This window comes from Amphibalanus amphitrite, unplaced genomic scaffold, assembly GCF_019059575.1.
Source record: "Amphibalanus amphitrite isolate SeventyFive unplaced genomic scaffold, NRLGWU_Aamphi_draft 000041F_arrow, whole genome shotgun sequence".
Classification (NCBI taxonomy): domain Eukaryota; kingdom Metazoa; phylum Arthropoda; class Thecostraca; order Balanomorpha; family Balanidae; genus Amphibalanus; species Amphibalanus amphitrite.
This window is the reverse complement of record NW_024881537.1, coordinates 695,444-711,844: the sequence shown is the minus strand read 5'-3', so window position 1 is coordinate 711,844 and position 16,401 is coordinate 695,444. Positions and strand designations below refer to the sequence as shown.

General features: G+C 55.7%; 1 protein-coding gene across 1 annotated transcript in view; it reads right to left on the bottom strand.

Moving 5' to 3' along the window:
- Window positions 1–2,746: 2,746 nt before the first annotated feature.
- The window catches only part of LOC122375596 (protein wingless-like), a 37,530-nt gene continuing 23,875 nt past the window's right edge, over window positions 2,747–16,401 (bottom strand). The window contains exons 3-4 of the mRNA XM_043355101.1: window positions 10,388–10,653; window positions 2,747–4,266 (exon numbers count right to left, since the gene is read on the bottom strand). Of these exons, the coding sequence (XP_043211036.1) occupies window positions 3,763–4,266; window positions 10,388–10,653 (770 nt within the window). The 3' untranslated portion in view covers window positions 2,747–3,762. The remainder of the gene's footprint in view (window positions 4,267–10,387; window positions 10,654–16,401) is intronic.

Here is a 16,401-nt window from a genome sequence, read left to right as displayed (position 1 = left end):
ATGCAGTTGCAGCTCCAACTACAACTGCAGTTATTTAACCCTATTCCTGGCGGGGGGGGGGCCTCTGGAGCCCCCCTGAGGTTTTTTGGTTATTTCTCCCAAACGCGTTGAGCTAGGAAGCTCAAATTTTCTGACTTTTCCTAAAAGGCTTCTACGCAACATGTCTGAAAATTTTGAGTTGATTTGACTTCAGGTCAGGTCACCAGAGGCGGTTTGGTGACCCTACCTCAGAAAAGTTTGCAATCACGCCAGAGCTAGAGTTTTTGACCGATCAATTTCTTCTCTTCAGGCTTTAGTTAGGGTACCAGTATGTGCAATTTGTATATCTCGGAATTTTGATATCGGTGACCTAAGGTCAGGTCAGTTTCGCGACCTCCCCATTATAAGTCAATGGGGGAAAAATCAACTCCCTGTTTTTACCACTAAAACGGGTCGGAATGGCACCATATACCATACATGACTTCACATACGATCAACCTTCACTACCTTGAGGTCTGTTTTGCTGTTGGGCAGCTGTGAGGTCATGTGACGTCATCAAAGGTCACCAAAGGTTTTTTGCCAATAACTTCGTACAGAAACAAGATACAGACGCGTGGATGGTCTCATTGTGTTCAGCTTGTCAAGACGCATCGAATGACCTCGAGGTCACGTGACCTGAGGTCAACCTTTGACCTTGACCTTTCGAGGTCAACATATATATCATTCGATGCGGATTGACGAGAGGATCACGATGATGCCCTTAGTTTGTTCCTATCTTGACTAATTCGAAAGGTATTCGAGAAAAACTCTCTCCATATCTAGCGGCGCCATTTTGACTTTTTCGACCCCTGTGACGTCATCTTTGACCTGACCTGCAAATGACCTTAGTAAAAATTGTAGATCTTGACCGTGCGTATCCGATGCCGTTTACCGTTTGTCGCTGCGATGTGTAGTTTTTGAGATCTGAAGGGGGGGGGGGGCGAATCGGCCCCCCCCCCCCGCCAGTTTCTTGTCCCGGCGGAGCCCGCCAGGAATAGGGTTAATTTTTTTATTTACGTAGTTTTCCCCATATGCTATTTACGTAGTTGGATAGTGTGATGAAGAGCTGTTCTAGCTGGCTTGGCACCAATACGGCAGCGTCATCGGTATATGATGGGCACCACATGTGATATTCCAAGGGTGGCCCCATACAGCAACATTTTTAATTTGACCTGACCTGGAAGGTCAATGACTGACACAATGAGGTACAATTGGGTACCATTGGATTCGTCTCTTCCCTAGAAATCTGTTGGCTTTTACCGTGAAGCTCCATCTCCAGCAGAAAGGAAATGGCGGTGCAGGGGGAGGGGTAGGCAACCCCCACCCTCATATGCGTTCTAGGATGGGAAAATGGCATGTGCGGGCGAGGGTCAAAGAAACAGGAAGGATATTTTCTCAAGTATAAGCACATCAATCACCACCACAGGTCGGTACTTGGCCGCACACCTGACCGGCGCTCTGATTGACGGCTTCAGGTGACCCATCACACAGAAACACCGGGACTAACCGCCACTGGTGACACCTGCGACATCACAAATCACCACTGGTGACACCGCGACAGCACAAATCACCACTGCGGTCACGGCCGACCGCAGGCGCGGCTTCTCACGTGTCCCCGCCCCGCCGTCAGAGGACCGCCCGGCGGTGGGACCGGAATGCGTCTCACGCGTCTCCGAGTTACAGGGTCCCTCCTCACACCAAGTGTGCTGGCTGATCTGCTTCTAAAACTACCAGCTCTACAATCTACAACCACTCGTTACCCTGCGATCACCCCCGCCCCGCCGACGCGTCACATTCACGCGGTCTCCTCGGCCAAGCGCCTTTCCTGTTTACCGGCTGCGATCACCGCGCTGCCAGCCGCTGTGTAATTGCTAACGACCGGGCTCGGGTGTGAGCCAATGACGTCACTGGCCTGTGATTACCGTGGCGCCGCGGCTGCTCGGAGACCGGCCCACGCACCGGTGCGTCCCCCTTCCCCGCGGGTCGGTTCGCCCGGGCCCTGGTTCGGCCCGCCCGGTGGAAATGGTTCAGTTCCGGCTTCACTCACACGTCTGGGTCGGTGAGTCTTCAAAGGTACCGTCACAGGCGCTTTGTAAAAGCACCATCAGATGACCACCCCACTCTTTGCCATGACGACTCTGTCCAGCCTCCTCCTGTCCGGTCTCATGTGTGTATATTCATTATTCATGTCTTATGTGCTCGTCTGTTCTCTGTCTCTCTGTTCTCTGTCCCTCTGTCTTATCTCCCTCAGTCCTCTGCTGGTCGCTCCAGTCGGCACAGCGTCTCGTCCCGGGTGTGAAAAGGTCGCTGAGTTCCGGCGCCGACCTTCACGTCTGTCTGCGGTATAGGCCGGAGACAGAGACAGCGGCCGACTAATGGCAGAGTGCTGGCGGCCCGGCTCCGCCCTGCGCCTGCTTACTCATGGGGAATATCGGCCCCGCATCGACACCGGCCGAACGTGAGAGAATCGATAATGACAGACGTGGGTGAGATGGTGTGAGACGGTGAGAAGCCCTGGTGTGTCAGAGGCCGCGAGCGACCGTGGGTGTACATATGCAGAGGCGTCACATGTGGTGCCTTATCGCCGCCGCTGGTTCTTTGTCGCTGGTTGAGACTTATCAGAGTCAATCATGGAAGTTACGTTTGAAAGAGTTATGTGATTTCTCTTTAAAACTATTAGCAGAAATAACGTCAGTTATAACAAATGAAGCCTTCCCAACACACTCGATTCACATGGAAAATGTATATTCATGTCGATATATCTATGTACACGTTGGAGCATGCATTTGTCAGCAGCATCGCCCGGCTGCTGGCCTATAGCCGATGCTTCCAACACACTCACTATGAGTCGGGGTCGCCACAAATAAATACACAAACACACTCATGGTGAGAGCTAAAGCTATTTGGCCGATGTCTAGTTTGGCTGTGCCGGGTGACGATGCCCTTTGGCACACACTAGGAAGAGCCGGGTACACATATACATGAGACATTTTATTAAATAATACCTACCTATATCACAGTATAACAGCGGAGATTCGGTGCAGTGGAAAATACGTTCCGACATTCTGCATGCCGCCGTAGGTGTAACAGTAAAAAGGGACAGGTCATATATAACATTTGTAGTCAGTCAAAATAGAAAATATGGCAGAGTATCTCCGAGGTTGAGCGAAGAGAGCAGACACGACACAATGCTATGAGGACATTACAATGTGTGCATGGGGATGAGACACAGCGAAGTAGCACGATCAAAACGTGAATGTGCTGACGTTCATGCAGTCAGAGAGAGCGATCTGATAACAGCTACAGCCTCGCATAGCTGTTTCAGAAAGCTGCTGCTGTGTAGCTGAGGAAAAACACCCCCAGGCAAGTCCGAGGAACACTCAAAATGTGTCCAGTGGTCACTCAATAACACATCTCGCAGCTTGTTCCCAGAAGCTGCCCTTTGACTAGAATCTCCCGTCTCTCGTCACCGTACGGCGCAGCCAGTCGGCTCCTGCCCAGGACTGAAACAACCAGCAGTGAGCCGAGGTCGCCGGCTGTGACCTGGGGCGACCCACGATCACACAACAAGGAGACATCCGGAGCATCCCGGGAGCAAGCCCAACGCTTCTGGCGACAATATTTGGCAAATGCATCTCCGACAGCCCGACTCAGAGCTCTCTTCCCACCCGACCCCTCCCTCATCACACACAAAACAGCCTACTGCGCAGACACGCAAACACACAGACACACAGACGCACACACCTACAAGCACCGGTGCTCCACCTTCCGGGTCCTGCACACCTTACATTTGACATCACAACACCACTTGAACGTGCACTCGCAGTGTTCCAGCACCTCCTTCACCTGGGTGTGGTAGCCGCGGCCGCAGCACATGAGCTCGCAGCCGTCCACGCCGCTCGACGTGTCGTTGCAGAGCCGGCCGACCGTGCCGCCGAAGCCCAGCCGCTGGTTCTTGGTGCAAAAGTCGGGCGAGTCCTCGTAGTAGACGAGGTCGTTGCGCGTTGGCGGCTTGTGGTGCGGTTTCAGCGGTTGCAGCTGGAAGTTGTAGCGGCGCCGCCGGCGGCGCGAGCGCCGGCTGTTCTGGATCGTGTTGGGCACGCGCACGTGCGTGGCGCCGTCAAACTCGGCCTTCAGGTTGTCGCCGACTTCCCGCAGAGTGGGCAGGCGCATCCAGCAGGTCTTCACTGTGCAGCTGCCGCTCATGCCGTGACACTTGCACTGGCGCTGCATCTGTCCGGAGACGGCCTGCAAAGGAGAGAGAAAGGTGGTCAGATGGTTCTCCGATAGATGTGACATGCGCCGGGATGACGATGACTCTGGCAAATGATGCTCCGAACATATGAGCATCGATTGTATTGGACTTTCTTTTCGTGTACCCTGCTTTTGTGGGGATGCTTTGTCCTTTTCTCAATAAGATCATCCTGAAAAGCATCCTGCTAACAGGGGATGACCTAATCCACTACCGGCGCTTCCTTCTTCCTAACGCGATTCGACACTGCTCTTATCGAACGGAAGGGGATCAGTGGGATGTCGTCGCGCGTTACTGGCCCACCCATGAGCGTCGCCATCGAGCTCTGATCGGGCGGAAAACGTCCTGGAGCAGGCTAACGACCTCCCGTCGCGCAGCGAACTCTTTGGCGGGCCGGCTCGCGCTGTCACACGCTCCGCTGCTCCCCAGAGGACCTCCGGCGACCCCCCGGCTGGGCGGGTGGCCCGGCGCCGCCCGCCGATCACGAGCCGCCGACCGGCTGTCAGCCACTGCCGACGTTTTTCACCGCCTCTCGCCACCAAACGGGCGGGCCGGACGGACAGGGCGGGCGGGGCGGCCGCGCCGCACCGCTCCGTGATCGCACAGCTCGCCGGAAAAAGCTGCCAGTGACGCGCCAGCCAGAGTCGCGCTCAGACCCTACGTGACCTGGAAGCGGTGCGCCATTTTTGCCGGCGCCGCGCGTGATATGCGCCGGGAATGTCGCGTGTGCGGTGAGCCGCGGGCGTGGCCCGACCGCCGGTAAGCCTCTCGGCACGCCAGTGCACGTGCAGGCCGGCCCGGCTCCGGTGCAGCTCGCCACCGGCCGCCGCCCCGCTCGGCTCGCATTCCGAAACTCCATCGGTATCATTAGTGGGCCGAGCAGCGGGCGCGCCAGCACCGCGGCAGCAATTTATGACTGATTCACTTCGTATGCAAAATACCGGGCCGCGGTGCCAGCCAGGTAATTGAACTAGCCACCTTTGTGCGGTGAATCATCTGCGTGTGAGCCGCTCTGCAGGCCCGGCCGTTCGGCAGGGCCGGTGGCTCGGGGCCCGCGGTGAGCTGGCGCAGCTTTCGGCGGCTGAGGGCTCTCGGCGGCCGTGTGAGTGTGACCGGGCCGGGGTCCGGCCGGCGAGCGGCGGCCCGATGCGGCGAGTGATTGTCCGACAAATCAGCGCGGTTTGTCTCGGTTTATCAGCGCGATGCGGCACGACCTCAGAGGCGCCGCATGACTGGCCAGTCTGCTCGCCGGCCCGCTGAGTGCTCGGCGCCGACGGCTGCACCATTTTCTTCACAACGAGTTGCAATCATATCTGAACAGCAATCGGTGTGAGAAAGAATCCGGACGAATATTTTTCAAACGCATTTAAATGCATTCTCATAGCGGCCTGGCGACGTAATGATATGTTGGCCGGGCCGGGGCCATCTAGCTGATCACTGGTCTGGCCAGCGCAGGTGACGCGGCAGAACTGGCGCCTTTTGTTCGGCTAATGGCGACTAAACGGGTATTTGGCCGGGGTTTTGTGTCATTAATCCACTGTGTGGCCGGCCGTCGGATTGATTCCACTCTGTAATGCATTGTTTACCACTGTGTAATGCAGAGATTTCGCGGCCGTCGGAGCGGGAAGGCGGAGCTGTAATTGGACCGCGCTCCGGGGCGCCGCACCGGCGCCCGGGGCGCCTCTCGAGCGCCGCGGGCGTTCTCTGAAGCGGTCGGCGGCCGGCCGACGTCATTAGCCTTTTGTCTGCGCTGATTCGCCAGATGTTACGCAAATATTGACTCATTGTGTGTTGGTGGGCATTAATTACTCCTCATCTCTCGGCCGGTGCCTGTAAAACCATACAGTCACGATAATGTCATAATTTAGCGCTCGGCGAGCCGGGCTGGGCGGCCCACCGCGGCGGCGGCCAGTCCGACGGCCGACCTCCAGACAGCGCCGACCGGCCGCAATTGAATTAATGCCCGGCCGGCAGTAATCACGGGTCGTAGAGCGTCGCCTCTGAACGCTCCAAATTACACGCTATGAACTGAGCGACCAACCCGACCGCCGTCGAATGCATAATCGGCCGGCTTGCGTGCACGGGAGGTGTTAACCATGCCTTGCTGGTGGCCGGCGAGGGCCATTAATAAAAACACGCGCGATGCCACACACGCTCTGCGAACGCCGCCGCCACCTTGGAGCTAATGTCTTAATGCGGCGGCGGCCGGCCGGGCGCCGGTGGAAATTTAATAAACTGGGGCGGCGCCTGCTGGAACGGGCCCCGGGCGGCGGCGCCCGGCAGCGGCGGCCACCTACCACAGCGCCGGCCGTCGCCCCGGGCCACACCAGCGCCCGTTTTTGCAGCGTCCTCGTCAAATGAGCGTCCGTCCGACCGCCTTAACGTCTCTTTAGGGCGCTATTTTTACCGATTTGCACGCTTCTCCCGGCTCGGCGGCGGACACAGATAGAGATGAAGGCCGCACAAAGAGGGCCGAATTCCTCAAATGAAAAATACACGCGGTGAATGTGAGAAATCACGGGCCGGGCTGAACGTCCTCGGCCGAGGATCGTATATTTTTACAATGTGTTAATTCCCGGTGAAACCTGCCAACATTGTGCCAGCTCCGAACGACGGTGAGCTCTTATTCAGCCCCAAATCGTTTAATGACCGGGCTTTCGGTGAGTAAGCCCATTCCGCTGAACGAAGTTCTGAATCACGGGCACCGCTTCAAAATCTCCAGTGACGTCATCACGTATGTGTGACGTCATCAGATGTCGCAACGGCCGTTTTTTCTTGACCCCTGGGGCGACGGAAGTGGCTTCCGTCGCCGGCGGCCACCGGTGACTCGAGCGGCGCATAGAAACGTATCACCAGCGGTGACCGCGACGCCGCGGAGACTGCACGCGGCGAACAGAACAGTAACACCAAGAGGGCGAGGATGAGAGAGAGAGAGAGAGAGAGAGAGAGAGAGAGAGAGAGAGAGAGAGAGAGAGAGAGAGAGAGAGAGAGACAGAGAGAGAGAGACACAGAGAGAGAGAGAGAGAGAGAGAGAGAGGGAAGGAGCTAGGGAAGGAGAGAGGGGGAGAGAGAGAGAGAGAGAGAGGGGGGAAGGAGGTAGGGAGGGAGAGAGGGAGAGAGGGAAAGAGAGAGTCACGATAGAAAGCGAGAGCAGTGCTTAGCGGTCAGCACGCACAGTGCTCCATTTTTGCATAATGAGCATGCAGCCATAGATCACCCCGAAGTGCCATTAACCTCCTCACCCATGTAACAATAACAAATGACCGGTGAAGAATAGCAGCTCATGCAGCGCGCAGCAGCGAGCCGCGCTCTCCTGCAAGGCTCATTTGCCAGTGCCGTTGCATGTCAAACTCACCCCAAGCGACGGCGGTGCTCTGGACTGACCGAGCAAATACAGAGCGCATTTATACAAAACTTGAGCGACCGAGAGTCCACACAGGGTCCAAACGGCCGTCTGATTGCTCGGCCAGTCCAGAGCAAACAGAGCCGTCCGGCCGGCTCGCTCGCCCTCTCCCCACCTGCCCGACTGGTCCTGCGGAGCAGAGGACCGGACTACATCGCCGCGGACACAGGCTGTCGGCAGGCGGCTCCCACCAAAACATGGCACTTAGCAGCTAGCTCCGATACGGCCCCAGATGGGCCGATAGTGTCAGCGACGGCCGGCCGCGGCGCGCCGTGTTTGTATGCGTGTGTGTGTGTGTGTGTGTCGGAGTGGCGGCGAGGCTGGCGAGGTGAAACACCGATGGATAGGAAAGCTGCCGAGCTTTGCCCGAATGTTTTGCTTTTAGAATAGTGACTATTTTAACCCGCGCGGGGCTGGGGGGGGGGTAAATTTTACCCCCCTCGCGAATTTTTGCGATATCTCAAAAACGGCGGCGCGTAGCGCCGCCAAACTTTCAGTACCTTTTCTTACATCAATTTGACACGTTCCCTGAAAATTTGAGCGGAATCCGTCGGAAAATTTTTGAGAAATTGACGTTTTAGTGACGTCATGTTCGCCATTTTCGCCTCAAAAACGGCAAAAGTTCAAACGCCGCTAACATCTTCATTTTTAAAGGAATCAAGACGTAACAAAAAAGGTTATACGTAATTTTACTTTGTCTATCAAATGGCTATCTCGGTTTTTTGAAAATTTTGGATTTTGGCCTAATTTTTTTCAAAAAACTGATTTTTTTGGGAAAATCATTATAAAAACCAAAATTTTGAGTCTATCGAAAAAACCGGAATATATGTCACAGAAGTGGTCTATGTGCACCTACATACCAAATTTTAGAAGAATCGGTTCAAAAATGTGGGAGTTATTCAAAATTTTATGACGTCACGACACACAAAATTTTTGAAAAATGACTTTTTTGGAAGTTCTAGACCTCGTACGGAAACAAAAATAGCACCATTCGATTCGCCGTGAAAAACTGCATCAGATAGACACCTTTTTAGGCCTTAACAACCAACTTCAAAATTTGACCTCACTTGACCTGACCTTGACCTGACCTCGACCTGAAATTCATCCAGAGGTGGTCCATATCACTTATTGAGTGTGCCTATTGAATTCTATGAGTAAAATGACCCATAAAACATGTGTCGCACATGCCCTTTTCTATATTTTGTTTTTTGGTGACCTGACCTGACCTGACCTGACCTTGACCTTGACCTCTGAATGATATTGTATGCCACAAATATTGTCTTGGTAGCCTAAGAACACGTTTTGGGCGATCAGTCTCAGTCCATGACTCCATTCTTCGGCAACTACGGTGCAAGGCCGATACTGTAGAAACTTGCAATTTGTACCCTTGACCTGACCTTGACCTTGACCTCAAACTTTAAATTAAGTACATGTTTTTAGTAGTTCGTGATGAGAGCTTTCGATTGGCGTTTGAATTTTCCAAATCGGACCATTAGTTCGGGAGATAACAGGGGGGGTAAAATTTACCCCCCCCCCCCCAGCCCCGCGCGTTCGGCTGGAGACCCCAGCCCCGCGCGGGTTAACTAAAGCAATTACAAAATCGATATTTGATAGAAAAACAAAACAAATGTGCAGTGTTACGTTCACGCTGTGATGTCGAGTTTTCGAATCAAGTGAGCTCACATCAGAGTTTGTAATCCCTTACAATCGAAAATGGATTATGGTAGACCAACGTTTTCGGTAGCCACGTCATCATCAACGACTAACATCACGGGCTGATCTCCCTAGCGCATCCATCCCGCAGTGCCGTGCGTTTCTCCGTGTCCGGAGCGGCGGCCCGTCGGCAGCGGCAGCCACACCACTAGATGGATCGCGACGCGACATGGCCCAACCAGCCATTGTTCATTCACAATGACGGAGCGCCACTGCACCCGCCGGCAGTGCGGCGCAATGTGAGCATTTTGCGCCGCAAACGTCTCCGACAGGACCGGCGCAGTGACGGCCGATGGCGCAGAGCCGCCGGGCGACTGTCTGCCGGCGTAAAAACCGCCGCCAAGATGGATATGGGTGAAACCGGCGCTGGACAGGGCCGCGGGTTGTTGAATTTTCCATTCATCAGTGTCGCTCGAAGCCGGCCGGCGCGCGCGCTCCCACATCACCCGGCCATACCGGCCCATCGCCGAGCCGAATTCTTCAAATGCGTCTCTCCCAAAAACCGATACGCGCCAGGACAGGCGGAAAAAGCGCTCCGGCCCGGCCCGGCCCGGCCGCGGGTCAAGGTCGCGCCGGGAGGACGGTCAGGTGAGGCGGGACCGGCTGACATCATTACGAGAAGCATTTATCACGGAGAGCCAGATCAAGCGTCGTGTGGAGTCCGAAAATGGCGATCGGCCGAGATCAGGTGTCAGAGCTGGCTGCTCGCTCCCCAGACATCGGAGAATCATGGATTACTGTGATACCGAGAGGTGTCACAATGTCGCCGATCAGAGCTAAATGAGTCCTAAGATTAATTACTGAAAAATCTTTCAGATCAGATGTAAGGAAATTAGAGGCCCTCTATTATCAAAACTAATGACACATCCAAATTATTATGAAATTGTTGCAATGATATCAAATTTCAGGATATCGAAAGCTAAAAAATGACTGCGGCATTCAGCGAAAGGTTTCACAGAGCAAAGTCGTCTCTCCAGCAGTTTCAGGACCGTTTTACTCACCCTGCGGCCGGCCTCGTTGTTGTGGATGTTCATCATATAGCGCATGTCCCTGCCGCGCTCGCTGGCGTCGACGAAGCGCCTGGAGAAGCGGTAGCCGAACTGGATGTTGTCCGAGCAGCCTCCCCACTGCCAGTCGGGGCCGCTCGGCTGCCGGCCGCTGTAGCCGCACGAGCAGGAACGCACGCTGCCCTCAGCACACGCCCGCGACACGTGATGGGTCACCGAGGCAGACGTCATAGCGTACAGAAACGCCGTCTCCCGGCACGCTGAAACCAGACAGAAATAAGAGTTAGGAGCTGTTGAGTGGGGATATTTATTAGAGACAAAACAGGTGTAGCTAAAAAGACGGAACAGGCGGAGCAGGTGAATTCAACAAAGAGCTTCTTATCATGTTTGATGGACTTTATGCTGCACCTCTAGAAGCTGTAACCAGCGTGAGTTATCGCTAATCCAGTATCAGCAGTAACACGTCGGTTCATTCGTATCAGAGTGTTCATCCAAATTGCCACGAACAGATTAATCACGGGTCGGTGGCGAGCCACCTTTGGGGCACACCTGCCACGCCTGATCAGCGGCGGGTCATTGGCGGGTCAGCGGGGGTCACAGGTCACCGGTGGGTCACAGTCGTCACGGCGAGTCACATTCCCGTTGCGTGACGCCGCGGCGGGCCGACCGTGACGGAGGGAGGGGGGAGGGACACACGACTGCTCAGGATCGGAGCGAGCGGAGACGAGCCCCTCCTGAAGGCCGCTGGTCTTCTGGTGCTGACAACAGGGAATAGGATTAACTACGGTCCCAACATGGTCCTCAGTGTCCTAATTTGCATCTCTAAGGAGGGCGGGGATGGAGACGCAAGAGGATAAACAGCGGTGAAATGAAAGCAGGATGAAAAACTTACGGGATCAACAAGGAAAAAGCGAATTATGCAACTGAGTGAAAAAGAGATTGACGCTGTGTCAACAGGAAACTCAAGTTGATGCGCTTATTCAGAGCTGCTAGCATCAGCGCTTCTTTTTGCGTGCTTGGAGTATTAAAAAAAAATGCAGTCTTATTTGGCGAAGATTAGAAAAAACCTAGAATTGCAAGGTGTTTATGAACAAACCGACATATCATTTGTCTTCCCAATATTTTTTTTTTCACAAAAGCTTTGTTTCGACGTTGACTGACCGTGCACGAAAGGCAAACACATAGATGGACCAAATATACAGCTCCAATCGTGAATAAAAATGTCCCAAAATAAGTAAATTGCGCAACAAACTCAATCATGAGCTAAGCTGACAGCTTCAGTTCAGGCCATATCGATTCACGCTTCACAAAAGTTGGATGTTCGTCTCTTTGAGAGGATCCATCACCAATAGATCCCTTCAGGAAGGCAGCGTCCGCCTGTCCGGTCTCATTTTCATCCACGGCCAGTCACCGAGCGAGCTTTACAGTTTGATACGTTCCTAAACTCTTCGATCTTATCTAATTAGATGAGAGGAATGACGCTAACATGAGGAATGTGTGGCGCCGGCCGCGTCTGTCGGATCACATTAGCGCCGCCGATCGACTGCCGAGCGTGTGGCTCGGCCGCTCCGAGCTCCGAGCACCGGCTGCCGGAGGCAGGTCTGCCGACCGGCCGACTGGCCCCACTTCAAAACAACCCGGACGAGCCACAATGGCACACCGGAAACCCGACCAGGGTCGGGTATGTTTCCAAATGCTGCTGATTATCTATTGTTCCGCGTCCATTTTCCGTCGTAAATTAGCTGGAATGCGTGTCGGAGATGAAATAATTGGGGGGTGTGCTAGGAGGCGGCGCGGCGGCGGCTCGGCGGCGACTCGGCGGCGGCGGGCCGGGCTCCATCTGCCGCACGTGCCCCCCTCGCGGCTCGGCCGGGTCACCTGCGGACCCCGCGGCAGGCCGACGGATTACACACATCATCTGGCCTCACCGGTACCAGGTGCGCGGTGACCACCGGACCTCCATCTGCTCACCTCACTCCAGAACCCGCCATCGGCGCCGCCGTAATAGTCGCAGCGACCAGCGCGCGTGTTAGAACGACCCAAATGAGTGTGTGAAAAGTGCCCGGCTATGGAAACCGGCGACGTTTTAGTGCCCTCTAACAGCGCTCGGACATTCCGCGCACAGACACAAGGAGCGAGATTCCTGATCAGGATGCGTCGGCCGTGTGCGTTTCCATCAATGGGGATAGATTACACGAATTCCTATCAAAACAAACAGGTTTCGGAGAGACACGGGAAATGACGTATCACCTGCGATCTGGGATCGGGACCGATGTGCTGGTTCACACCGCCGGCGAGAGGGACTGTTTTCTGTTATCTGCCGACCGACGGTCATTTGTAATGGCCGAGATCTATCGAGGAGAGGGAGAGAGAGAGAGAGAGAGAGAGAGAGAGAGAGAGAGAGAGAGAGAGAGAGAGAGTGAGTGAGAGGGAGACAAATATACAAACGAGACACGCAAAGACAGAGACAGCATTCAGAAACAGAGTCAGAGAGATAAAGGGGAGAGAGAGAGAGAGAGAGAGAGAGAGAGAGAGAGAGAGAGAGAGAGAGAGAGAGAGATACTTCCGGGACTTTGTGTCTGATCTTCATCTGTAGGCAGTCGTTCATTTATTTGGATTACCAGCGGACTGTCGGCGCGAATCGAAACAGACGCACGTGATCCGACCGCGGCGTGCCCCACTGGATTAGTCGTGTCGGATACTGCCGGGCGAGCTCACGTTACCGATATTATCTATGGACGGAGGAAGGGTGCTGCGGAGAGTTGTCCGCCGCCCTGTCGTCGCGGCGTTGTGAGAGCTCGCGCTCACATCTCTCCGCGGGCGGCGACATACCTCTGTGGTCTCGGCAGATGAATGAGACCTATTGAGGACACCATCGGGCTCGACAGGAGGGCGGTATTCAATCTTCAGTGCTCTCGCGGCGGCGGCGTAACAACTATTTACCCTGGCCCTCGGCGGGTCGCACCATTGAGCCGCTCTCGCCGACACGGGCGGGCTCACATGAGCCGACCACACATCATAATTAGCCCGGCACAGCTTCAAAGGGTTGCTGGCACCACCCAGGTGGCAGCTAGCCGGCCCTGTTTTTGTGCGCGCCGCGCGCCGCGGCCGTTTTGGATTTACTCGCCGACCGTAATTGACTGGCCGATCCGGTCGGCGGTATAAATTAGCCCTCTCTTCCCTCTGCGGCTGTTCTCCCGGCGCTGCTCCCGCCCTCCCGGTGGTCGCTCTCTCCTGCGCCGTCGCTCTGCCCGCCGTCACCTGGCTCGCCGGCGTCCCGCGCCACAATGCCCTGTCGTCAATACGCGATTGGTTCCGCTGTGCGGCGAGGACCGGCGAGCTCGCGGCGCCACTACGTCTCCATCGCGCCCTGAATAGCGGCGCTGTTTGCGCGGCGGCGGCGGTGGCGGCGCGGCCGCGGCAGCTGCGGCGCGCCGAAGACGACCGCGGCGCGCCGTAGCGCCAAATTAGGCCTCGGAACGCGCCGGAACAGAAGGCAGCCAAAGCCGTCGCCTCCAATCGAGCCACGCTGCTCCGACCCTGTGGGACAGCCGAAACTGCCTCCGCACCGGGAGATGCGGCGCTCCTACTGAAAGATGCAACCACTGGCGCTGACATGCAGACTCCTCGCTACCTCTCGCTGGCCTCTTCGCCCTCTGCTTGCTCGCTTCTGGTCCTTCGAGGTTTCCGTTCAGTCTTGGGCGTTTCCTAACCACCCATTGTCCATGTTCACCGTCGACCCGTTCGGTCCTGGATGTTTCCTGGCGTGTCGTATGTCTGTTCGCCAGCGCCGCTCCCTCCCCGGCAGTCGCTGCCTGGCTGGCTGTCCTGAAGTCCGCATGATGGGCGCCGATCGCGTGTGCCAAATGGCAGGCTGAAATCATGCCCGCTCTCCGACCCGAGGCCGGAAAATGCACACATGCGAGGAAAACTGGATCGAGTTAATCGTCTGTTACCAGCACGTGCACCGGCCGTAACGGTGGCGGCGCCGTGGCGCGGCCACTTGCGCAATACGACTTCTGGATTCCTCGAGACAAGCTTCTGCGCGACCGCCGCCAGTCGGCTGGAAAGCGTGAAATCGGGTGCGACGCAGCGGGCGCAGTGAGCTCTGGCGCCCGGCGGACCTGGCGCCCAGGTCCGCCGGGAAGGGGCGAGGCGCGGCTCGTCGCGGTGGGGAGCGGTGCGCTCCGCGGACGGCACACCGGCCGGGTAGCGACTGGATGTCAGGTGGCATTACACGGCTCGCGCTCCGGCTGCGGTGCCGGGCGCTCCCGAGCTGTCGCACATCGCTGCAGCGGCGCGCCGGCGTGCCACATTGAACACCGACCGCCCTAAGTGGCGGTTGCAACATCACCAGGAACTTTAATCTTATTGAAACGCTTCAAATAAGCCCCACCTGGACTTCGGTGTATGCGTATCGACAGCTCATACAGCTCAACAACGTTTTACCGATACCAATTTAATTGCAAAGGCGTGTTTATAACATAAGCTGCCTTTTTACCCACATTATTACAAGCTACATCTCCAAGGTGTTCAGCTGCTTCCATCTGTTTCACACTAGAACTTATTTGTTCTATGCATCGCATTCGCATCGGATTCCAATTTACACGGCATTTTAATCATTCCTCTATTCTCCTTTCAATACACAGTAATCGCCTATGTGTCCCATATCTACCTAAACTGTTAATTCCGCCGCAGAACGTCCTTACCATACCGTCCATACAGCTCACACGGCCCACACCGCTTCATCCGCCCCATACAGCCCCCCCCCCTCTCCATACCGTCCTCACCTTCAGTGTGCAATGCCCGGCCCGCGCCCTCAGACCAGCCCCACAATACACTAATCTGGCACCGCCGACAGCGCCCGAGTAGCTCTGCACATTACGTCAGTTTATAACCCGTCTCAGTCGTGATTCTATCGCCGGCTGGGCGCTCTCGTAACCCGACTAATTGTGCGCCGCCATTAGCCGCAGTGCGCCATTTATCGCCGACACCCTGTGCCATTTATCGCCGCGGCAATTTGTATGAGTTCATCTCTTCATTCGTGCGTCACGCTCTGGGCCGGGTCGCGACCGTGCCAGTCTCGTCTCGACCGCGCCGGATCCGTCCGGGGCGCAGGTCATCCATCACAGCCTCTCGGCGGAGACAATGAGTAATAGGGCGTGTTGCAATGCGGCATGACCGGCGCGGCAGCCGCGAAACGAGACGAGAGTGGCGCGCAGCTCCGAACGACGGACAGCGAGGCTGCGTCGATGGAGAGAACTTCCCTGGCTGCTCTCTGACGTGGAATGACCAGTGATGCACCGCCATTAAATGTGACTGAGTCACTCAGCAGTAAAGACCGTATCGCTCTGGAGGGGACATCTACCCAGAGGACAATCAAATCACTCTCCACCAGATCAACACTCATCGAATAGTTATAGCATCAGCGCAGCAGAGCATTCATCAGCCGGAGCTGAGTAAGCGGCGCTGACTTGGCGACCGGTGCTTTGCCTCTGACCGGACCGAGCGGCGCTAACCGCTGATTTATCCGCTCGGTCTGGTTCCCACCCCGCCCCGTGCGCGGGTCGACCGCCGGGCGCGATCGGACACTCCATCTCGCCGGGGCCGTGACCGACCCCATCGCTCAGCGGGCCGCCGCGGTCCCCCTCCTCCGTCCCGAAGGTAACGTCCCCGACCGGCCGCGGCTGCGGCGCATTGTTCCCCCGGCCCGAGGCCGCCCACGCAGTCGGCTCGGTGAGGTGGTACGCGCCGGTTCAACAATTACCGAATCGGCGCCTCCCAAAGCCTCCGGCGAAGGAGATCACTATTACAGTCGTCCTCAAAATTATTCATACCCTTGTTAATTTAGGACATATTTTGCTTTTTTGATGAAAAGAAAACATTTTGTCGAGCTTATTTATGATTTATATATGACCAACAGGGGAATGAATAATAGCAACATACAACTGACAAAATATTCAGTTTCAGGTCTGTTTTATTCATGAATTTTTGAAAACACTAATGTT